The 24,587-nt window shown below is 54.6% G+C and overlaps 1 protein-coding gene across 1 annotated transcript; it reads left to right on the forward strand.

Annotated features, from left to right (window-relative positions):
• The first annotated feature begins 192 nt into the window (after nucleotides 1-192).
• On the forward strand, nucleotides 193-23,620 carry LOC140193695 (uncharacterized). The gene is given in 9 exon segments (XM_072250861.1): nucleotides 193-524; nucleotides 11,289-11,466; nucleotides 11,808-11,963; nucleotides 14,321-14,457; nucleotides 20,419-20,520; nucleotides 20,523-20,569; nucleotides 21,364-21,552; nucleotides 22,124-22,342; nucleotides 23,465-23,620. Coding segments are annotated over 9 exon segments (1,194 nt in total). The 5' UTR covers nucleotides 193-514.
• Nucleotides 23,621-24,587: the final 967 nt, after the last annotated feature.

Raw genomic sequence — 24,587 nt, forward strand, 5'->3', positions numbered from 1 at the left:
GCAAGGGGGTAAACCCCCCTTTAAGGCAACTCATCCTGACCCGGAAGGAACGGCGACGGGCGGGGGATCGTCACCCTGGACCAATCCGCGAGAGGCTTCCCCCTCGTGCTACCGGCGCTGGATCAATCGGACGCGTCGGTGGGCGGGGCCGGCGGCTGGTGGGCGGGCCCCCGCCGCCGGCATTTAAACCGGGACTGTCCTGCACGCTGGGCTTGCGGGAGTGATGGGGTGCGTTTTTGTGCCTTTTCTGAGGGCGTCCAGCTTTTGATTTTCTTCGGAGAAGTTCCCCCTCTCTCGCTCTCCCGTCACCTGAATGCGAACTGCGAGGGCAGCTTGCATGCACAGCCCCCGTAGGCATCCAGGAAGAAGTTCCCACTCCGCCCGTAAACCCACCTCAAAGGATTTGCCTCTCTCTCTCCCCCTCCATACATGCACGTTAACTTCTTCACCGCAGTAAGAAGAGAAAGATTGCTAATTTCAGTGCTTTACAAGAAGAAGCCCTTCATTTTCAGCAATGGCAGAGGGTAAGACAGAAAATTTCACCTTCATTGCTGCTCGATTTTTTTAAAAAAGAAATTTCGCAGACGGAAATATCCAGCTATTTATAGGTAAAGTAGACAGTACTGTATAGGGCAAGGGCGGAATCTGTATCTGTTGAAACGTCGTTGTCCCGCTGCCGTCTTTCCGCATATTAGAAGGCCGGTTTGACTGAGCGGGAGGGCCGTTCGGCCCGTCGCACCTGTTCTAGCAGATGGAACATTGCAGCGCGGTGCGGGCCCCGCGATGTTGTGCCGACTCTTTAACCTCACCAAGGATCAACCTGACCCCTCCCGATCACGTAGCCCTCCATTTTTCCATCATCCATGTGCCGATTTAAGAGTCTGCTGAATGTCACCTAATGTATCAGCCTCCGCCGCCGCCCCCCGGCAGCATATTCCACACACCCACCATTCCCTGTGTGTGAAACATCTCCCCTCCTATACTTTCCTCCAATCACCTTAAAATTATGACCCCCTCCCTTTGTATTTCTGGCCTACGGGGGCTGGGGGGCGGGTCTCTGGCTGTCCCTGTCCACTCTTATCACCTTGTACACCTCTGTCAAGTCTTCTCTCATCCTTCTTCACTCTGAAGAGAAAAGCCTCAGCTCCCTCAGCCTGTCCTCATAAGGCACGGCCTCCAATCTGGGCAGCGTCCTGGTGAATATCCTCTGCACCCTCTCTAAAGCATTAAAGTTACCCCCCCCCCCCCCGTGTTGCCTATTTCTGCCCAGGGGTGAAAGGTCGCTGACTGTCCACTTGATCTATGTCTCTTATAACCATATTACAGCACGGAAACAGACCATCTCGGCCCTTCTAGTCCGTGCCGAACTCTTACCTCACCTAGACCCACCGACCTGCACTCAGCCCACAACCCTCCATTCCTTTCCTGTCCATATATCTATCCAATATTAAATGACAATATCGAACCTGCCTCTACCTCTTCTGACGGAAGCTCGTTCCACACAGCTACCACTCTCTGAGTAAAGAAGTTCCCCCTCATGTTACCCCTAAACTTTTGCCCTTTAACTCCCAACTCATGTCCTCTTGTTTGAATCTCCCCCACTCCCAATGGAAAAAGCCTATCCACGTCAACTCTATCTATCACCCTCATAATTTTAAACACCTCTATCAAGTCCCCCCTCAACCTTCTACGCTCCAAAGAATAAAGACCCAACTTGTTCAACCTTTCTCTGTAACTTAGGTGATGAAACCCAGGTAACATTCTAGTAAATCTCCTCTGTACTCTCTCAATTTTATTGACATCTTTCCTATAATTCGGTGACCAGAACTGTACACAATACTCCACATTTGGCCTTACCAATGCCTTGTACAATTTCAACATTACATCCCAACTCCGATACTCAATGCTCTGATTAATAAAGGCCAGCAAACCAAAAGCTTTCTTCACCACCCTATCCACATGAGATTCCACCTTCAGGGAACTATGCACCATTGTTCCTAGATTCCTCTGTTCTACTGCATTTTTCAATGCCCTACCATTTACCATGTATGTCCTATTTTGATTATCCCTACTGTTGTCTGTGATCTGGAGGTCCATCGATCTCCACTTTAAACACTCTGCACTGACGCTAAAGTTGCACAGAATTGTAGGAGGGGGATCTGTTTACCGTGGGAGTGCATGCTAGCAACTTTTTTTTTGGAAGATTTAATAAGTCTCGGGGGTATTTCTGCACACAGGAATGCTCTCCTTTGCGTGTTCTGTTGTCGCCCAGTACAGTCTTCTGTGCCAGGGCAATGGCATCAACACGGGTGATGCCAACAGGCTCAATAAACTGATCAGAAAGGCTGGCTCTGTTCTAGGTGTCAAACTGGGCAGACCGGAGGCTGCGGTAGAACAAAGGACCCGGGGGCAGAAATGGCTAACACGAGGGGGACATAATTTGTGATTGGAGGAAAGGTCAGAGGTTGGGGGTAGTGGGTATGTGGCATGGTGGTGGGAGAGACATCAGGAACATTTAAGAGACTATTAGATAGGAACACAGATGAAAGAAAAATGTAGGCGATGTGGGAGGGAAGGGTCAGATTGATCTTGGAGGAGGTCCAAAGATTGGCAGAACATTTTAGGCAAAAGGGCCTGTAATCTGCTGTAATGTTCTACGTCCTATGGACGATGATGAGAAAACATTTTCAAGGTGCTTGGAGGAGGGATGTAGAGGGAGCTTCACTCTGTGTCTGACCCCGGGAGCGTGTGATGGGACGGTGTGGAGGGAGCTTCACTCTGTGTCTGCCCCTGGGAGTGTGTGATAGGACAGTAAAGGGAGCGTCACCCTGTGTCTGACCCCGGGAGTGTGTGATGGGACGGTGTGGAGGGAGCTTCACTCTGTGTCTGACCCCGGGAGTGTGTGATGGGACGGTGTGGAGGGAGCTTCACTCTGTGTCTGACCCCGGGAGTGTGTGATGGGACGGTGTGGAGGGAGCTTCACTCTGTGTCTGACCCTGGGAGTGTGTGATGGGACGGTGCGGAGGGAGTTTCACTCTGTGCCCGGGCTGGAATGTTGCTGATGAGAGGATTAGGAAGTGATTTGCATATTCTGCACTGAGGAAGTTGTGATAAAGATATAAAGATTAGCTTTATTTGTCATGTACGTCGAAACCTACAGTAAAATTTGCTATTTGCATCAGCAGCCAATGCAATCAAAGGATGCTGCAGGAGGGGGAAGGGTGGCGGGTGGTGCGCAGACCGCAAGTGTGGCTGTGCTTCTTGCGCCAACGTGGTGTGCCCACAACTCACTAATACCAACCCGTTCGTCTGGGAGGAAACCCACGCAGTCACGGGCAACGGGTGCAAACTCATTAGAGACAGTGACGGGCTTTGAAGCTGGCTTGAATTGAATTGAATTTATTTCTTTCATCCCTCACATACATGAGGAGTAAAAAATCTTTACGTTACGTCTCCGTCTAAATGTGCAATGGGCATTCATAGTAATTTATAATAAATAGAACAGGCAATATAACATAGAATACACTCAAGTCAAAGGTAATCAGTCTGATGGCCTGGTGGAAGAAGCTGTCCCGGAGCCTGTTGGTCCCGGCTTTTATGCTGCGGTACCGTTTCCCGGATGGTAGCAGCTGGAACAGTTTGTGGTTGGGGTAACTCAGGTCCCCAATGATTCTTCGGGCTCCTTTTACACACCTGTCTTTGTAAATGTCCTGAACAGTGGGAAGTTGGCATCTACAGATGCGCTGGGCTGTCCGCACCACTCCCTGCAGAGTCCTGCGATTGAGGGAGGTACAGTTCCCGTACCGGGCAGTGATGTTCTCAATTGCGCCCATTGTAGAAAGTTCTTAGAGTTTTGGGGCCCGTACCAAACGTCCTCAACCGTCTGAGGTGAAAGAGGCGCAGTTGTGCCTCTTTCACCGCACAGCTGGTGCGTACAGACCACGTGTGGTCCTCGTGGATGCCGAGGAACTCAAAGCTGCTTACCGCCACAGGCGCCGAATAGTCACACGGGGCACGGACATGAGTGTGTAGCACGCTCGGGTGGATGGGCGTGCGCGGACCTACGTGGCACATGCGCGCAGGCTGGTCGTCGAGCCGGCTGGCGTTGAGGGGAGGTGACGGCGTGGTAGGCACCGTCCCTGGGGTGAGACCTCCAGGAGCCCAGGCCCTACCATCTGCAGAGGGTGAGGAGGCCCGGTTGGGCGAGGTTTCCCTCTTCAACCTCTAGCCCCAAGACAGAAGAATGGGGTGAGAATCACTTTTTTATATGCCATGATAAAACAAATCATAAATTACAAAAAGAAGTGTATATTTCTTGGTTGTTCCCTGTGGAGATTGGCGGCAGGGGTTTCCCAGCCAAATCAGCGTGGCGGTTGTCGTCAGATCTGGGCCTGGACAAAAGGAGCAAAAAACAAGCAGCTCGTCGGATGGGGGAAGAGACAGAACGAGCCTCTTGTTGGATTTGGAGTAGGCGAGAGGAGCGGAGCTGGAAGCCAGGAGCAGACGGGCAGTGACTTGGCCACCACTGCCAGCCCACCAACTGGAGAGTGTCGTGGTTAAGGGTCGAAACACTCGGTGAAGGTTGGGAACCACCTGGTGACATCTGCTCCTGGCTGAAGGCCACGGTTACCTTCTAAGGTAACAGGTGTTCGTAACAAGTACCAAATTAAATTCAATTAATTGTGCAGAAAAGAGAGGGGTGGGAGAAAAAGTAGTGAGGTGGTGTTCGTGGGTTCAATGTCCATTCAGAAATCAGATGGCAGAGGGGAAGAAGCTGTTCCTGCATCGCTGAGGCTCCTGTACCTCCTCCCTGATGGTAGCAGTGAGCAGAGAGCATGTCCTGGGTGATGGGGGTCCTTAAAGACGGACGGCGCCTTTTAGAAGGTGTCCTGGATGCTGGTGCCCATGATGGAGCTGACTGAGTTGACAACTCTCTGCAGGTTGTTTCCTTCCCCCTCCCCCTGATCCTGTGCAGTGGCCCCTCCGCTCTGGATGGCGATGTAGCCAGTCCGAGGGGCTTGTGGCCCCACTGTTGCCTGGGTCTTGCTGAGCAGTCTTTTGCTCCTGTGAAACCAGGGGTTCGCCCCGGGGGCTTGGGCCTCTGGGGGAGATTTTTTTTAGATTATGGGGACACTCAGTCCTCTTTTATTGTCATTTAGTAGTGCATGCATTAAGAAATGATACAATGTTCCTCCAGTGTGATATCACGGAAACACAAGACAGACCAAGACTAAAACTGACAAAAACCACATAATTATAACATATAGTTACAACAGTGCAAAGCAATACCGTAATTTGATAAGAACAGACCATGGGCACGGTAAAAAAAAAAGTCTCGAAGTCTCTCGAAAGTCCCAACATCTCACGCAGACGGCTGAAGGGAGAAACTCTCCCTGCCATGAGCTTCCAGCACCGCAAACTTGCCAATGCAGCATCCTGGAAGCACCCGACCACGGCCGACTCTGAGTCCGTCCGAAAACTTCGAGCCTCCAACCAGCCCTCCGACACCGAGCACCGAGCACCATCCCTGCCGAGCACTTCGACCCCGGCCCCGACTGCCGAGCAACAGGCAAAGCCGAGGATTTGGGGCCTTCCCCTCCGGAGATTCTCAATCGCACAGTAGCAGCGGCAGCGAAGCGGGCATTTCAGAAGTTTCTCCAGGTGTTCCTCCGTGCTTCTCACGGCCGTCTCCATCAAATCAGGATTGTGCACGGCCCCTAGTTAACAAATACGATATCATTTCACCGGAGAGGCTGCGTGCGCCGCGTCGCGACGCCATCTTCTCCTCCCTCCCACGTTCCCGCTGAGACCCTGTTTTTGGCAGAGGGGTGTGTCGGCCTTTGGTTGTGGTGAGCGTGGGATTAGTTGTGCATGACGTAGAAAATACATTCGGCCTACGATGCTGTGCTGGCCTTTTAAGCCACTTTAAAGGCGTCCTACCGCTTCCCTTACCCCGTAGCCCTCCATTTTTCCTGCACCACCCCCCGCCCGGCGGTGTGTTCCACACGCCGGCCGCATTCCATGTCAAACAAACCACTAGCCTCTGCCTTCCTGGAATTGCTGTCTCAATTGGGATGTCGGGAACGCCAATTGGAGAAGGACAGCTGAGCTCTGCCTGTGTCGTAACCCGTCAGCCGAAGGAGGTCGACCGGTCGGGCGACTGTCAACTGGAGGCAAATGGTTTTCTACCGCCTCCACGCCCGCCACCCGACCTACCCAACCTGCTCAGTTCTCGTTTCTAGCTCCACGTCTCCAGCTCTGTGTGGAACCCGGAACCCATTTGACCAGGTGGGGGGGGGGGGAGGCGTGGTTTAACAGGGAAAGTCTGTGTAAACTGGCCAGGGGTAGAAAGCAACCAGTGGAGGGAGGAATAGGCCAAGCGTATGAACATAGAACAGGCCCTTCGGCCCACAGTGTTGTGCTAACCCTTCAATCTACTCCAAGATCAGGCTAACCCTTCCCTCCTGCATTCCCCTCCACGTTTCTATCAGCCATGTGCCTATCTGAGAGTCTCTTAATCGTCCCTAATGTATCTGCCTCCACACACACACCCACCACTCTGTTTTCTTTAAAAAAAAGAATTTGCCTCTGACATTCCTCCCCGCTATACTTTCCTCCTATACAACCTTAAAATTGTAGCCTCCTGTATGAGGTTAAAAAGTCAGGCTGTCCACTCTGTCTATCATCCTGGACTCTGCTATCAAGTCAGCTCTCGTCCTCCTTCGCTCCAGAGGGGAAAACCCCAGCTCGCTCAGCCTCTCCTCGTGAGACGCGCTCTCTAAATCCAGGCAGCGTCCTGGTGAATCTCCCCTGCACCCTCTCTACAGCTTCCACGTCCTGTGTGTGGGGGGGTGGGGTGTTGGAGTGAGTTGTTTTCGTGTGCGTCGGAACGGCGCAGGCGAAAACCTAAGCGAGTGTTTCAGAAGCGGGACGGCGAGGTAGCGTTCGCGGACTCGTGGGCCGTTCGAGAGTCTGCCGGCGGTGAGCGGTGACTAGTGCGTGTCTTCGGGCTCCTGCATCGATGGTAGTGATGAGAAGAGGGGGGCCACACTCTGGATGTTGGGGGGGGTGGGGGTGGGGTCCTCAATGATGGCTGCGGCCTTGCTGAGGAGGCCTCTTTTGAAGGTGCCCTGGATGCCGGGATGGCTGGGCCTGCAGCTTTTCCCCGACCCTGTGCGGTACCGGACGGTGATGTAAGCCGGTTCCAATTCTGTGAGCTCTTCAGGAATGGAGGGGGCAGGCTGGTTAGATATGATCTGCTGGCGTGTCGCAGTTCGGGAGGTCAGGGCCGGTGTAGCCTCGACCTCAGGTCGACGTGTTCTGCGTTGGCTGGAGTCTGCCACTGTTATCTGTGTCCTGCCCTGCGTTCAAAGGCTGTGGGCCCTTTCACAACCCACACACACTCTCCCCCGTCATCAGTTCTTCCCCCCTCCCACAGCCCACGGACACTCCCCCCCCATCACTGACTCTCTGCCCAGCCACCAAGTCCCCTCCTAGAACCCATACACGCTCTCCCCATCACTGATTCTTTTCCTCTTCTCCCCCCCCAAACGAATCCCCCTCCCACAGCCTGCACACTCCCCCGCACCTCCCCCGTCACTGACTCTCCCCCACCCTCCGGATCCCCTTCCACAGCTCACAGACACTCTCCCCCATCACCGACTCTCCCCACCCACTGAATCCCCTCCCAGAGGAATCTGTGCTGAATACCCCTCATGCTGCCAGTATTTACGACAGCCGTGAAGGTCCTCCATCTCTCTCTGTCCTCGGCCATCTTCTCTATTGTGTGGTTCAGGGTCCTCATTTCTGCCTTTGCGGCGTGGCGCCAAGTTGTCTTTGGCCTCACGTGTTTCCCCCGCCCTTTGGGGGGGGGGTCCAATGAGGCGCTGTCTTGACGGTGGGAGCCGGCCTCTCTCCTCGTCTCGCGGCCGGTGCGTCTTCAATGCTTCCTCACCGCGAGCGCGTCCCCTGGGCGGCACTGAAGGGTGGGGGCGCGGCCGGAGATCTCTCCTGGCTGGACAGTGCGGAGGCTCGCGCTGTCACATTCCTGTGCCAAATGTGACCGGATGTGAACGAAACTCCGGGAATTCTGCCTTGTCTGTTTATCCTGGCCTCTATCCCAGTAACTGCAAGGGCAGCCCAGTGTGTCAGAGGTTAGAGCCACTGCCTTGAGGCTAAAGCAGGGGATCTCCACGGGCCCCTCCGCTAATTGGTAGGGGTCCGTGGCATTAAAAAAGAGGTTAGGAACTCCCTGGGCTACCTGGGTTTGCTCCTGATCTCCAGCGCTGTCTATGTGGAGTTTGCATGTCCTGTCTATAACCTCATGGGTTTCCCTGGATGTTCCAATGCAAGGCTTCCGTTTAGTATCAGAGAACGTATACAGAATACAACCTGAACTTCTTGCTCTTCGCGGACGCCCACAAAACAAGAAACCCCAAAGGATGAAAGATAGAAACATCAGAAGCCCTCTTCCCCCTCCATCGCATAAGTGCCACCGGTAGCCTCAATACCTCCTCCCACCATGCAAGCAATAACAAAAGCCCCCCACTTCCCCCCCCTGCCCCCAAAGAGACATTGATCTAAAGTCCATCAAGAACTACAATCCATAACCTGGCACGTCGATATCTCAGACGGGCTCTCTCTCTGTCCGGCGAGGGGGAGAGAGGTCGCTCCAGCACTAATGAGAGTGGGAGAGTGGGAGATCAGCTTCCGTCTTGCTTCTCCAAGCCCCCCACCTTACCTGCCCCTGGCCCCGACTCGGGGACCAATGAGCTCTCACTCTCCATCAAAAGGGAGGGGGAGGAGAGAGAGAGAGAAAATGAATGTGATCAAAGTTGGTGCCAGATGGGGTGGTTTGAGTACTTCAGAAACCGCTGATCTGGGGTTTTTCCGCGCACGGCAATCTCCAGAGTTTACAGAGAACGGCGCGAAAGACGGTGAGCAGCCATTCTGTGGGCGAAAACATCTTGTTAATGAGCGAGGTCAGGGGAGAATGGCCAGACTGGTTCAAGCTGACAGGAAGGCGACAATAACTTAAATAACCAACAGTGATGTGCGGAAGAGCATCTCTGAATGCACAGCACATCAAATCTTGAAGTGGACGGGCTACAGCAGCAGAAGACCACGAACAGACACTTGGCGTTGACTTTATAAGATACAGGGGATACCTAATAAAGTGGCTACTGAGAGTAATGTTCTGGGATAACTTGTACGAAGTAGATCATGAGTGGGGTGGATGCAGTTTCTATCCTGACTGGTCTATTAAATTCCCATCAAATCCGATTTGGTGGGGTGGTGGTGGGGGGGTACTTGGGAAAGGGTCAGGGAGTGGATGTTAGAGTGAGGCTGTCACTCGCAGAGTGGGTTTTTAAAGGGAGGCTCGAGGGAGTCTGGAAGTCGGAGCCCGGTAGCCGAGGAGCTGGGTCTGCGAGTCCACTTGGGAAGTTCGAGGACTGAGGTCCGTGGATACTGGAGGCCCAGAGCTGGTGTGAGCGTGGGGGCGGGGTGGGGGGAGGATAGGGTCTTGTTATGCTGTGGCCTCCGTTGTTCTGCCGAGCATGGTGGGCTTGCTACGTCGGCGTCTGAAGGTGTGGAGACCGTCGCGGGCTGCCCCGCCCCCCCCCAGCGCGCCCTTGGGGTTGTGTTGGTCGTTGACGCAAACGACGCACTTCCCTGATGTTAGTGAGATAAGAAGACCTGACTCGAAGTTGAAAGTACACAGAGGTCGCCACGTCCCACCCTGAGATTCACTTTCTTGTGGGCATTCACAGTAAGTACAAAGAAACACAACAGAATCAATGACGAGTGCTGGGGGTGGATCTCATTGAAACCTACCGAATGTTGAAAGGACTAGATAGGGTGGGTGTGGAGAGGGCGTTTCCTGTGGTGGGGGTATCCAGAACTAGAGGACACAGCCTCAAAACTGAGGGGCGACTCTTTAGAACAGAGGTATGTTTTTAGCCAGAGGGCAGTGAATCTGTGCGGAACGCTCTCCCACAGACCGCGGAGGAGGCCAAGTCTGTGGGTATACTTAAGGCCGACGTTGATCGTCTCCTGATCGGTCGGGGCATCAAAGGATATGGCGAGAAGGCAGGCGTACGAGTGGGATCCGGGCCCGGCCACGGTGGAGCGGCGGGGCAGACTCGACGGGCCGAACGGCCTAGTTCCGCTCCCGTGAACCAGAGTGCAGAAGACGACAAACTGCGGAAAGACGACAAGAAAGAAATAATGATAAATAAGTAAGCGGTACGCATCAAGAACCTGAGACGAAGAGTCCGTGAAAGTGAGTCCGTAGGTTGAGGGACCAGTCCAGTGTTGGGGTGAGTGAAGTTACCCCCTCTGGTTCAGGAGCCTGATGGTTGAGGGGTAGTAACTGTTCCTGACCCTGGTGACAGCAGCGAGAAGAGAGCGTGGCCTGCTTGGTGGAAGACCCTGCTGATGGAGGCTGCTTCCTGCGACGGCACTCCTGTTAGCTGTGCTCAGAGGTGGGGCGGGTTTACCTGTGATGGGCTGACCACTCCTCCGTTCAAGGGCATCGGTGTTCCCATGCCAGGCCACGATGCAGCCAGTTCGTACGCTCCACCGCGCAGCTATAGAAATCTGAGAGGGAAGAGGGTTCCTCGTGGACCCAGGACGTCCCTGCTAAGGCGGGAGGAGAGGATAGCAGCGCGCCACACGTGCGCAGCTCTCCGGTGAAAATGATATTGTATCCGTTAAATAGGGGCCGTGGACAATTCTGATTTGATGGAGACAGACGTGAAAGCTCAGATAAATTTCTGAAACGCCCGGTTCACTGCCGCTGTTACTGGGCGATCGAGAATCTCCCGGAGGGAAGGCCTCAAAATCCCCGGCTTTGCCTGCTGCTGGCGACCGGGGCTGAGGTCGAAGCGTTCGGATAGAGATGGTGCTCGGTGTCGGAGGGCTGGTCGGAGGCTCGGAGTTTTCGGACAGACTCAGAGTCGGACCATGGTCGGGCGTGGCAGGGAGAGATTTTCTTCCTTCTCCCGTCTGCGTGAGATGTGGGACATTCGAGAGACTTTGAACTTATTTACTGTGACCATGGCCTATCCTTCATCAAGTTAGGGTATTGTTTGCACTGTTGTAACTATATGTTATAATTATGTGGTTTTGTCAGTTTTTCTGTCTTGGTCTGTCCTGTGTTTTGTGATATCACACCGGAGGACTTAATGCACGCATTACTAGATGACAATAAAAGAGGACTGGGTGTCCTTATAATCTAATCTAATCTAAAAGGACGATGTGTTTCTCTTTTCCCCCACCCCACACAGCGGCGGCCCGGAAGAAGATGTCGGCGTTCTGGGAGGAGCACTCGCGTGACGCCACCATCGAGGAGATGATGTTGGATTCCAGCGCCCGGACCATCACCCAGGAGGAGAAACCGGAGATACTGTCCATGCTCCCCGACACAGATGGCAAGAGGGTGCTGGAACTGGGGGCGGGAATCGGGTGGGTGTCTGCTCCCTCTCGCTCTCCCCCACCCCTCTCTCAGCAAAATGTCATCTGTTTATTCTAGATGCCCCCTGACCTGCAGCTTCCTGTTTCCTAGATGCATGTTCTGGGTCAGCAGGGACAGGATGGGCTGAATTCCCACCCCCCCCCCCCCCGGTACTCTGAGGGCTCCGTGGCTCTGGCGGAGGAAGTGGGGAGCCAGGGGGTTGGGGGAAGAGTGGGAGGTTAGGCCCCCACCCCGCCCACCTGCACGGCCATTGGGAGGGGGTTGGGTCGGCCGACGGGACGTGGGTGACACCCGAGCTAACCCCCTCCCCCGAACACTCCCTCCCCACCAGGAGATTCACCGGCCACCTGGCCAAGATTGCCAGCCACGTGACGGCAGTGGACTTCATGGAGAACTTTGTGGAGAAGAACCGCGAACTGAACGGTCACCGGGGCAACGTCAGCTTCCTGCAGGCCGACATCACCCAGCTGGAGTTGCCAGCCAGCAGGTGAGGGGGGCTGAGGGCGGTTGGTGGGGGGGGGGGGAAGCGAATCGACTCGCTCCCCGACGCCCCATTAATCCGGAGTAACACGCGCATGCGCGCACGTGCGCAAAATGCTGGAGGAACGCGGCAGGTCGGGCAGCATCTCCGGAGGGGGAATAGACAGTGGGCGTTTCGGGCCAAGACCCTTCGCCAGGGGAGAGGTCAGAGTATGGAGGGGGAGGAGGACCAGCTGATTGGTGGGGTGAAGTAAGAAGCTGGGAGGTGATAGGCGGAAGAGGTGGAGGGCTGAAGAAGGAATCTGACTGGAGTGGGCCGTGGGAGAAAGGGGACCCAGCGAGGGGATTGGTTATAAATATATCCTCCATTTGGGGAGATTATATTAATAAATAACTGTGGAGGTAGAGCCTTCTACAAGGCCAAGGTAATGCAGGGAGTTCTCCATCCCTGCCCCCCCCAGTCTGCACCCTTGGGTGCACGCACTTGCACAGCAGGAGTGAGCACCCTAACGTATCTGCGTCTACCACCATCCCGGAGTGTCTTCCACGCACCCAGCAGTCTCTAAGTAACATACCTCTGACATCCCCACCCCCCATCCCCTCCCCTCCTCTCCCCAGTCACCCTCCCCCCTCCACTGTGTTGCCATGGACCCCTCACGTGCTCATCCTGCGGCGCTCTAAGCCTCCCTTTCCCACGTACCCACTCCCACGGCGTCTCGGACGTTGCTTACGCGCCTGCGCCAGCCGCAGTTTCTCTCGGCCGGCTCCTCTGCCGGTAGGCCTGTGCCTCTCGTTTCTCGCGCCACGGGTCGGGGTGGTAGTCGCCAAGAGGAGGAAACTGTGCAGCAATTAAGTGAACTAGTACATTTTATGGTCACGAGAGTAAAGTGTGGGTGGCAGTGGGGGGACGTCAGAGGTAAGTTACCTAGAGTGCTGGGTGCGTGGAACACGCTCTGGGACGGAGGTAGTCACAGATACGTTAGGGTGTATGTGCGCGCATGAGGGCCGTGCAAAGTGTGGGGGGGGTGTATGCGAATCCACCCGCATTCCCTTGGCCTCGTAGAAAGAGGCAGAGTGCTTCTCGCCCCGTCTACGCCTCTCACAGTCTTGTGCACCTCGATCGGGTCACCACACCGCCCCCATCTCCCACGTTCCAGGGGATGAGTTCCCAGTCACCTTGCACCCTGGGGTGCCCACGTCCGGGCAACACCCTAGTCAACCTTGTCGTCCACTGTCGCGACGAGGCCACGCGCAGGTTGGAGGAACAACACCTTGTATTCCGTCTGGGTAGCCTCCGACCTGACGGCGTGAACTTCGATTTCTCGAACTTCTGGTAATGCCCCCTCCCCCTTCATCATTCCCCATCCCCTTTTCCCTGTCTGACCTTATCTCCTTGCCTGCCCATCACCTCTCTCTAGATCTCCTTTCCCCCACCTCCCTTTTCTTTCTCCCATGGCCTTCTGTCCTCTCCTGTCGGACTCCCCCCTTCTCCAGCCCTGGATCTCTTTCACCAATCAACTTCCCAGCTCTTCACTTCATCCCTCTCCCTCCCAGTTTCACCTATCACCTTGTGTTTCTCTCTCCCCTTTTAAATCTACTCCTCCTCTTTTTTTTTCTCTCTCTCCAGTCCTGCAGAAGGGTCTCAGCCTGAAATGTCGACTGTACACTTTTCCATAGATGCTGCCTGGCCTGCTGAGTTCCTCCAGCATTTTGTGTGTGTGTGTGTTGCCTGAGATCTAGTCTGAACTCTTTCTAATTTAATAGCACCCTCCCTCTCACAGGGCAGTTCGATATTACAGAGAGCTCTCCCTTCAGACCGAATGATGGGTCTTGACCCAAACCGGCAACTGTCCGTCTCCTTCCACAGATGCTGCCTGACCCGACGAGTTCTTCCGGTGTTTCCGATTGTTGTTCCGGGACAGGGCCGGGACTGTTTTCCCTGGGGGCGAAGGAGGGGGCATCGGTCATGAGGGGCCTAGATAGAGCGGTTGGTCACAGTGTAAAAGGCCGTGGAGTTATGGGGGGGGAAGGAGAGGAGGACACAAGGGGGGGAGTTGATGGAATTGCACTGAGAGACAGCAGTGACTTGGTGGGAAGAATGGGCTCTGTCTCTCACAAGTGGGAGAATGGAGGAGAAGGCAGGAGAAGGGGGTTGGGAGGGATAGTAAATCAGCCATGATGGAAGGGCGGGACAGAATGGATGGGCTGAACAGCCTGATTCTGCTCCTGGCTCTTGCGCAGATGCGAAGGCTGGGGAATGCCCTGCCGGTAAGCGAGCCGGGATCGTGGAGGGGTCCGCTGGAGTGAGCACCGGGCCTCCCCTCTCTTGACCTCTGACTTCCCGTCCCCCCGCTCCCCCTCCAGCTTCGACATCATCTTCTCCAACTGGCTGTTCATGTACCTGACCGATGCGGAACTGATCAACCTGGCGGGCCGTCTGCTGCTGTGGCTGCAGTCTGGCGGATTCCTGTTCTTCAGGGAGTCCTGCTTCTACCAGTCAGGTAAGGGAGCACGTGGTTGGGGGGTGGGGGGGGGGAACACCGGCCAGGAAGAGGGGCTCGGTCGTGGTGGGGGGGACTTGCACGGGGAGAGCTGGGTTGGAAAGACGTCCACCTTTTAAAAGTCCTGAGGCACGAGGCCGGGAAAGGCACGATCAACACGTTGGGAACACACTGGCCCCGTTGCCCCAAGGTCTACACTGTATCAGATACACCTGCTCACCAATGTAAATATCTCACCATGTGGCAGCAGCTCAGTGCACAAAAGCATGCAGGCACGGTCATCAGCCCTCCTGTGGATTTTGATCTCCTCACTTGAGATCCAATTTCACGCAACCCTGCCACTTTGATCTGGCCCACGCCTTCATTAACCAGGTCCAACACTTGCCTTTCTTGGATCTTGCCCCTCCTGACAAAGGTAATCGGGTTTGTGGGGGTGTGGTCAGGGTGTGCCTAGGGTTTGTGGGGGGGGTGTGCCCCCTTGGACTTTAGGATTAGGTTTGCGTGTTGGACCAGAGGATGTATATGTGGGGCTGGGAGAGGTAATGCCGCAGAATTTTGAGTGGTGAGGTATCAGGTGCCATGGCGGATAGGCTCGTGTGGTGAAGCAGGGGGAAGAAATGTAATCTGAGTGACTTTGACGGTGGAGGGGTCGCCGGCGCCAGATGGGGTGGTTTGAGTATCTCAGAAACCGCTGATCTCCTGGGAGTTTTCGCGCACGGCCGTCTCTAGAGCTTACAGAGAACAGTGTGGGGGAAAAACTAGGAGACGTACAGCGAGGGGCAGTTCTGTGGCGGGGAGGGAACGCTTTGTCAACAGAAGAAGTCAGACCTGTTCAAGGTGACACTAACTCAAATACCCACATGTTACAATAGTGAGTGAGTAGAAGAGAGTCTCTGAACGTACGGGGGCGTCCTTTTAGAACGGAGATGAAGAGAAATATATTTCACTAGAGGGGAAATCGTTGCCACAGGCGGCTGTGGAGGCCAAGTCATGGGGTATATTTAAGGCAGAGGTTGATTTTACTTTACTTTATACTTTATTGTCGCCAAACAATCGATACTAGAACATACAATCATCACAGCGATATTTGATTCTGCGCTTCCTGCTCCCTGGATTACAAATCGATAGTAAATAGTAAAAATTTAAATTATAAATCATAAATAGATAATAGAAAAGGGAAAGTAAGGTAGTGTAAAAAAACCGAGAGGCAGGTCCGGATATTTGGAGGGTACGGCCCAGATCTGGGTCAGGATCCGTTCAGCAGTCTTATCACAGTTGGAAAGAAGCTGTTCCCAAATCTGACCGTACGGGTCTTCAAGTTCCTGAGCCTTCTCCCGGAGGGAAGAGGGACGAAAAGTGTGTTGGCTGGGTGGGTCGTGTTCTTGATTATCCTGGCAGCACTGCTCCGACAGCGTGCAGTGTAAAGTGAGTCCACGGACGGAAGATTGGTTTGTGTGAGGTGCTGGGCTGTGTTCACGATCTTCTGCAGCTCCTTCCAGTCTTGGACAGGACAACTTCCATACCAGGTTGTGATGCATCCTAGAAGAATGCTTTCTACAGTGCATCTATAAAAATTAGTGAGGGTTTTAGGGGACAGGCCAAACTTCTTTAGTTTTCTCAGGAAGTATAGGTGCTGGTGGGTCTTCTTGGCAGTGAACTCTGCTTGGTTGGACCAAGTCAGGTCATTTGTGATATTGACCCCGAGGAACTTAAAGCTTTTGACCTGTTCCACTTGGGCACTACCGATGTAAATAGGGTTGTGCGGTCCACTACTCCTTCTGAAGTCAACAACCAATTCCTTTGTCTTGCTGACATTGAGGGATAGGTTATTGTCTTCGCACCATGCCACCAGGTTCTTAATTTCCTCTCTGTACTCAAACTCTAACCCGAGATACGGCCTACAATCAATGGGCCAAATGGCCTAATTCTGCTCCTATATCTTATGGCCTAAAACACGTCAAACCTTGAAGTGGCTGGGCTACGGGCAGCAGAAGATGCAGGCGTGGCTAGAGGGCGTGCCCGCTGGATGCCAAGGTGGCATTTGGAAATGCTCAGCGTGCCAGCAGGTGGATGTATTCAGTGTTATTTATGGATTTTATTGGGCATAAATAAATGCATTGAAAATTCACGCGTTATTGAGGTAACACAATATGTTACTGGCATAACCAGCAGAAGGTCGATTTCAAAGGTTCAGAGATATGTTTTATTTGCTATATACAATTACGTGTACTGTAGTGGGAATTTGCTGTGGTGCTGTTGGCAGGACGAAACAACAACGTTTAAAAAGTATAAAGGATTTTATTAAAATAGACACGCGATGTTTTAAAACTTCGAAAACAAGCCCAGTCCTGACGAAGGGTCCCGGCCCGAAACGTCAAATTTTTATTCCTCCCATCGACCCGCTGAGTTCCTCCAGCACTCTATGTGTGCCCCCCTCCTCCTCCCACCGGCGATTCCCATTCCAACGTCCGGCTGCAATCGGACCTGTCACGATCCGCCCGCCCCTGGGAAAGAGGCGCAGTCCTGCCCAGCCCTGAACAAGGGACCTAGCCCCGAACCATCAACCGCTTATTCCAATGTCTTTCCTCAAATTCCACCCCCCCCCCCCCGCCAATATTTCTTTTTTACCTCCATGGATGCTGCCTGGCTTGCTGAGTTCCTCCGGCGTTTCGTGTACTTGTAACAGGCACAGAGCACTGGAAAGACAGCACTCACAGGGGGAAAAACCCAATTAAATATTAAATTACTCGCAGTTTTTGTTTACAAGTACACAGCCAGAACAAAAGAACAAGTCCATTCCAGTTCGAAGTGGTCATATTCATAGTCATAATCATACTTTATTGATCCCGGGGGAAATAGTTTTTTGTTACAGTTGCACCGTAAATAATAAATAGTAATAAAACCATAAATAGTTAAGTAGTAATATGTAAATTATGCCAGTAGATTATGAAGTAAGTCCAGGACCAGCCTATTGGCTCAGGGTGTCTGACCCTCCAAGGGAGGAGTTGTAAAGTTTGATGGCCACAGGCAGGAATGACTTCCTATGACGCTCCGTGCTGCATCTCGGTGGAATGAGTCTCTGGCTGAATGTACTCCTGTGCCCACCCAGTACATTATGTCGTGGATGGGAGACATTGTCCAAGATGGCATGCAACTTGGACAGCATCCTCTTTTCAGACACCATCGTCAGAGAGTCCAGTTCCATCCCCACAACATCACTGGCCTCACGAATGAGTTTGTTGATTCTGTTGGTGTCTGCTACCCTCAGCCTGCTGCCCCAGCACACAACAGCAAACATGATAGCACTGGCCACCACAGACTCGTAGAACATCCTCAGCATCGTCCGGCAGATGTTAAAGGACCTCAGTCTCCTCAGGAAATAGAGGTGGCTCTGACCCTTCTTGTAGACAGCCTCAGTGGTCTTTGACCAGTCCAGTTTATTGTCAATTCGTATCCCAGGTATTTGTACGCCAGGTTCAGTGACGGTGTTGCTGAACTGAGGTGGTGATTGGGGTTGTGCCAGTGGGTTCGAGGACCGAGTGATTGAGGGGGAAGCCGCTGTCCCTGAACTGGGTGGGGTGGGGCTTCGGGATCCTGTGTCTCGGGCCCGATGGGAGCTGCGAGAAGACAGCCCGGCCGGGATGGTGGGGAGCTCGTTGCCTACTTGAGGCGGCGCTTCCCGCAGACGCACACCGAGACGGTGGGGAGGGTGGTGACCGGGGTGCTGGTGGACCAGTCCGCTGCCCTCTCGGCGAGCTGGGTGTGCTTACATAAGGTTCGTCCATCGTCACCGATGAAGACCTCGATGGACACCGTTAGTACTTTCTAACGAGGCCGAGTTGCTAGCTCGACACTCAACCCGGCGCTGGACTCCGGGAGCGGCCCGACTGGATTCGAACTCGGGAATGTCACTGCGCCACCAGCCGGCTCGATGGGTGTCGAGACTAGCGCGTGATTTGGACTTAAGTGAGGGAGAGTCAGCCTCACTCTCTCTTCCCAATTCCACCTGGATCCAGTGGCAAGACAGAGTCGAGACGGCTGGAGATGGGACTAGGCGCAGTGGATGACCAGGACGTCTCCTGTGTCTTGTCCTGCTCTACACGTTCCACGACGCTCGCAGAGACCGCCTTCTTGACCGTTGGACCTTGTATTGGTCTCGTCCGCTCAATTTGCCGGAGTCTGTCTTCACATGCTGGGATAGACAACTCCCTATCTCACCGAGGGTTTGAGACCCGTCGGCTAACCTCACCTGGTTTAGCCGGCTTGTCGAAGCCGTTGCCCGGGTGTGGCCGCTGTCGCATAGAAACAGCTCCGGGGAGCCACAGGTGAGAGCTGAGTGCCGCGTACCTACGGCGTAGATTTGACGCAGAGGTATAAATCGGCCTTAACGCTCAAGGGATTTAAATCTGCTGTAACCTGACACTGGTCTTTAAAGTCAGGGAGTGTCGGCCGAGACCAGGGATTCAGAGAGCGAGTCTGTGTAGCACACAGAGACACACACCCCGAGTCGGGCAGCGACTCTGGGAGGGAGGGGGGAACGTTTCGGGCTGAGACCCTTCATCAGGACCGGGAAGGGAGTACTATTGCAAACTCTTAAAGTAGGCAGCATCCATCATTAAGGACCCCCACCACCCAGGTCAAGTCCTCTCCTCATTGCTACCATCAGGGCGGAGGTACAGGAGCCTGAAGGCACACGCAAACGATTCAGGAACAGCTTCTTCCCCTCCGCCGCCATCCGATGTAGAAACATAGAAAACCTACAGCACAATAAAGCTGTGCCGAACATGTCCCTACCTTAGAAATTACTAGGCTTTACCCATAGCCCTCGATTTTTCTAAGCTCCATGGAGTCTCTTAAAAGACACTGTCGTTTCCACCTCCACCACCGTTGCCGGCAGCCCATTCCACGCACTCACCACTCTCTGTGTATTTAAAAACAACTTACCCCTGACATCTCCTCTGCACCCACTTCCTAGCACTGTGCCCTCTTGTGTTAGCCATTTCAGCCCTGGGAAAAGGCCTCTGACTATACACAAACGATCAATGCCTCTCATCATCTTGTACACCTCTATCAGGTCACCTCTCATCCTCCGTCACTCCAAGGAGAAAAGGCCGAGTTTCCGAATGGACGTTGATCCCGCCTCGCTACTTTTACCCTCGTTTTACGCCACCCGTTTAATTTGTAAATGCATCTATTATTCCAATTTATAGCATGTTTTGTGTATTGCAATGTAATGCCTCCACAAAGCAATGAATTTCACAACGTACGTGGGTGATGATAGATGATTTGGATGCCAGAATAAGGTGGTGGGGGGGCGGGGGGAGAGGAGCTCAAGCTGGCGGGTGATGGGGAAGGGAGGAGGGATGAAGTAAGAAGCTAGGAGGTGATTGGTGGAAGAGGTGAAGGGCTGAAGAAGAAGGAATCTGATAGGAGAGGAGAGTTGCTTCTCACCTCCTCCCCCCCACCCACCTTCGCAGGGCGTCGTCCTGAAACATCGACTCTTTATTCCCCCTCCCCCATAGGTACCACTTACGCAGGGCAGACCCCCGATTTAACCAAGCCATCTCTGGGCTGTGGGAGGAAACCGGAGCACCCGGAGGAAACCCACGCGGTCACTGGGGAAGAACGTACAAACCCCTTCCCCGCGGGCAGCGGCGGGAATCGAACCCTGGGTCTCCGGCACTGTAGAGCGCCGCGCCGCCGTGACGACTATAGACATCCTTAATCGGTTTTGGAGGGATACAAGCCTTTTTGCGACCCTGTGTATTGCGGGGAGGGGTAATGGTGATGCACCCGGTCAGAATGGCTGTCTCGGAGAGTGTGGGGGGAGGGGCCCAATCCTGCGGGGGAGGGGGGCCCAGGGGGGTGCGCTGGTTCAAAACGGACCGCAAACCGGGGCCGTCTGTCATCGGGACCCTGTTGGTCTCTTATTTTTTTTTTTTGGGTGGGGGGGGTAACCAGGTAACGTGAAGAGGAACTTCAACCCCACGGTGTACCGCCGGCCGGCCGATTACAACCACATCCTGACCTCCGCCGTCGCTGGGCCTGACGCTGACGGGCAGCTATGGGTTTCGAGATCGTCATGAGCAAGTCCGTGCAGACGTACATCAGGGTGAGTGGGCGGGGCCTGTCGCAGAGGGGGCGGGGCCTGTCGCAGAGGGGCGGGGCCTGTTGCAGAGTGGGGCACAGCCTGTCACAGAGGGGCGGGGCCTGTCGCAGAGGGGCGGGCAAGGCTCGATGGTCAGTTCAGGTGGCCGGGACAGATTTAGGAGGGTTTTTAGCGGGTGGGGCCTGGTCTGGTGGTCAGGGATGGGATCTAGCTGGCAGAAGGCCAACTACTGGTGGGTTTAGCGGGCGGGACAGTCAGTGGACAGGGACTTTGCTCACAGGTGGGCCTCTATTGGAGGAAGAGGGGGTGCCACCTTGGGTGGGGGGAGCTATCTGTGGCGGGGCATCTCTGCTGAGTGGGAGGGGCCTTTGGTGAGAGGGGCACGGATGGGTGGTCCCTGTTGGGAGGTGGGGTTGGGCGGTTTGGGGCTGTGGGGAGGGCCATTACGCGAGACGGGACTCCGTCGGTGGGTGGTGTGAACGCAAGTGGCGGGACTCTTGTCGGAGGACGCAGATCTGAGGGTGGGGCACATTCAAGGGGTGGGACGGTTGTTGGGGGCTCATTTCTGGAGCGTGACTAGGTGGAGCTCGGGGTGTAGCCATTTCAATGGGTGGGGCCAGGTCAGTGGGCGGTGCTCCATGTGGGCGTGGCTTCTTGTGGGCGGTGCCAGTCTGGTGGGCGGAGCTCCCAATTGGCGTTAACTTTTGTGGGTGGTGCTGCATGTGGGTGGGGGCCAACTCAGTGGGCGGTGCTCCCTGTGGGCGGGGCCAGTTGACGTTTGACTCCGCCTCCCACAGCTGAAGCGCAACCAGAACCAGGTGTGTTGGCTGCTGCAGAAGGTGGCCCGCGACCGCTCGGCCCATCAGGGCTACCACACCTTCCAGCAGTTCCTGGACGGGCAGCAGTACTCGCGGAGCAGCATCTTGCGGTACGAGCGCATCTTCGGTCACGGCTTCATCAGCACGGGAGGCCTCCGCACCACCAAGGTACGGTCAGAATCCCGGCCCGTCCCTCGACATCACGGTGCGGCGCGCCCTTACAGAATCCCACCCCACCGCCTGCCGGCCGTGTGACGCTCACTCCGACCTCTGTATCCCGTCCTTTCCTGCCCCCCACCCGACCCGACCACGGTGCTCTTCGCCAGCGGAGGCCCTGTATCCTGTCCTCCCACCTCACCCCGCCCCACGACATTTCACCATCCTAGTATCTCCTCCCCCAGTGACTCTCCTCCGGTCACCTTCCCGTGGCCCATGTGGCGGAGATCCTCCCTCGGTGATCTCTTGCCCCCCTCCCCCTTGCCGTGTCCCTCCCCCCCACCCTCATCTCCCGCTCCTCCGCCCCTCCCTCCACCCAGCTCACCGTCCTGAGTGAGGAGGACACCCATTCCATCAAGGCCTGAGCACCACAGCGATTTCTCACTCACCCCTCCTCCCCCCCCCCTCCCCGACCCCACTCGTTACCCAGGCCAATGGCGAGCCATCCGGCCCATCTGCCACGCTCCGACCCCCAAGCCCGGGATCCCGGTCGCTCACGGGCGGCTGCTCTTCACTTTCGCAGGAGTTCGTGGAGATGTTGAAACTTTCCCCGGGTCAGTCGGTCCTGGACGTGGGATGCGGGATCGGGGGCGGCGACTTCTACATGGCCAAGGTAACCGAGAGAGTGATCCGATCCCATCCGCCCCCAGAGTGTGGGGGACTCGAACTTGGGGAAGGGGCTCCTGGTCGAGGCTCCCAGCATTGGGTTCAACTGGTGGGCTTGCTCCCGGGCCTGGCCAAGGTGGGCGTAGGCAGGGGGCACTCTGCCCGAGCCACACCTCTGGGGGTCATGTTGGCGCCCGGGTGTCCTTGGAGAACGAGCAGTCACCATGGGTACTTCTGTTCCCCGTTACCCCGCTGGCGTTTCGGGCGGCGTTGAAGCTCCTCCGACTCTGGCGGTGTCCGCGGCTTCCTTCATCGTGTCAGGAGCTTCCTCTCGGTTTTCACTGTCGGTCATGCAAGTCCCGGGTGGAGACTCAGGAATACCATCACACTCACATTGCTGTTTCTTTCTTTTTAAATCTTTCTACTAATTTCCAAAATTATAAACAGAATAACAATATTGATACAGAGAGATTGGAATAATCTTATTGTTGATAAACATGTACAAAAATACTTTCAAATAATACAGGTGTAATAGACTTACAAACTCTTAATATAAATAATCATAGAGAAAGAAATAAAAAGAAAAAAAAGAGACCCCCCCCCAAAAAAAAGAGCTAAATACTAAACCCCCCCAAAAAAGCAAATGGAACAAAACAAGGCTAGACCCTTATCTTAAATTGAACAAGTTCAATAATGTCGTCAACTTCGCTCCTCTATTCATATATTTAAGTTAATAAGAAGGATTCGGAAAGGTCAAACTACATCATATGAAAATGTTCAATAAATGGTTTCCAAGTCTCTTCAAATTTAACCAAAGGATCAAAAATGTCACTTCTGATGATTTTTTTTTTCAAAATTTAAACATGATATAGTTTGGGAAAACACATTGCTGTTTCCGTAACAGTTTTGTTTGACCAGTCAGGGTTGTTAGCCCTGAACCTGGAGGACTGGTGGGCCACTCTCAGTCTGACCTGTGCCCTTTGACCCGGTCTGGCATGGGCGACCCTACCAAGAGCCAAAGCAGAAAGCCCTGACTCCAGCCAACACGGCCCTCCGGGTCATTGAGGTACACGAGCCATCAAACCCTCTAACGGGGTTGTGATCCTCTTGCAGAAAATATGGGTACAGTGGGGGACTTCCAGGAGCCATGCCCCGCCCCCGGGATTCAGTGCTTTACAGACAGTCGTAATCATATTGTAAATTGAAATTGATAACTCTTGTAAATCTCTGATTGTATTTTGTGTATAAACTCTTGTAGTTTGTTTTTCAAAACATGGGGGCTTGTCCCAGTCTTCCCGACGGGATAGCCCGCTGGGGTTCGGTGCCGCCTGGTGATCGGTGTGGCTGCCAGACGCAGACTGAACCCAGGAAGCTACAGGGACTGGTGGGGGTCGGCAGGGATGTGACGGGATGAAGGGCCTGTTTCTATGCTGTATGGTTCTGCCTCTCAGCCCACGGCCACTTCCCCTCCCCCCATTAACAAATCTCTCCTCCCACACTCCACACACACTCTCCCCTGTCACTGACTCTCCCCACCACCCACTGAATCCCCTCCCACACTCCACACACACTCTCCCCTGTCACTGACTCTCCCCCCACCCACTGAATCCCCTCCCACACTCCACACACACTCTCCCCTGTCACTGACTCTCCCCCCACCCACTGAATCCCCTCCCACACTCCACACACACTCTCCCCTGTCACTGACTCTCCCCCCACCCACTGAATCCCCTCCCACACTCCACACACACTCTCCCCTGTCACTGACTCTCCCCACCACCCACTGAATCCCCTCCCACACTCCACACACACTCTCCCCCCACCCACTGAATACCCTCCAACACTCCACACACACTCTGCCCTGTCACTGACTCTCCCCCCACCCACTGAATCCCCTCCCACACTCCACACACACTCTCCCCTGTCACTGACTCTCCCCCCACCCACTGAATCCCCTCCCACACTCCACACACACTCTCCCCTGTCACTGACTCTCCCCCCACCCACTGAATCCCCTCCCACACTCCACACACACTCTCCCCCACCCACTGAATCCCCTCCCACACTCCACACACACTCTCCCCTGTCACTGACTCTCCCCACCACCCACTGAATCCCCTCCCACGCTCCACACACACTCTCCCCTGTCACTGACTCTCCCCACCACCCACTGAATCCCCTCCCACACTCCACACACACTCTCCCCCCACCCACTGAATCCCCTCCCACAGACCACGGACACTCAAATCCCCTCCCACGGCCCACGGACACTCTCAACACACCACCAAACCCTCTCCCACCTACCAGGGACAACCCTAATATCGCCTCTCCCTCATTATGTGCCATGTTGTATGATGTGGGCATTCCAAGTCACATGACCA

The sequence above is a fragment of the Mobula birostris genome, unplaced genomic scaffold (genome assembly GCF_030028105.1).
Source record: "Mobula birostris isolate sMobBir1 unplaced genomic scaffold, sMobBir1.hap1 scaffold_729, whole genome shotgun sequence".
NCBI classification, from domain to species: Eukaryota; Metazoa; Chordata; class Chondrichthyes; order Myliobatiformes; family Myliobatidae; genus Mobula; species Mobula birostris.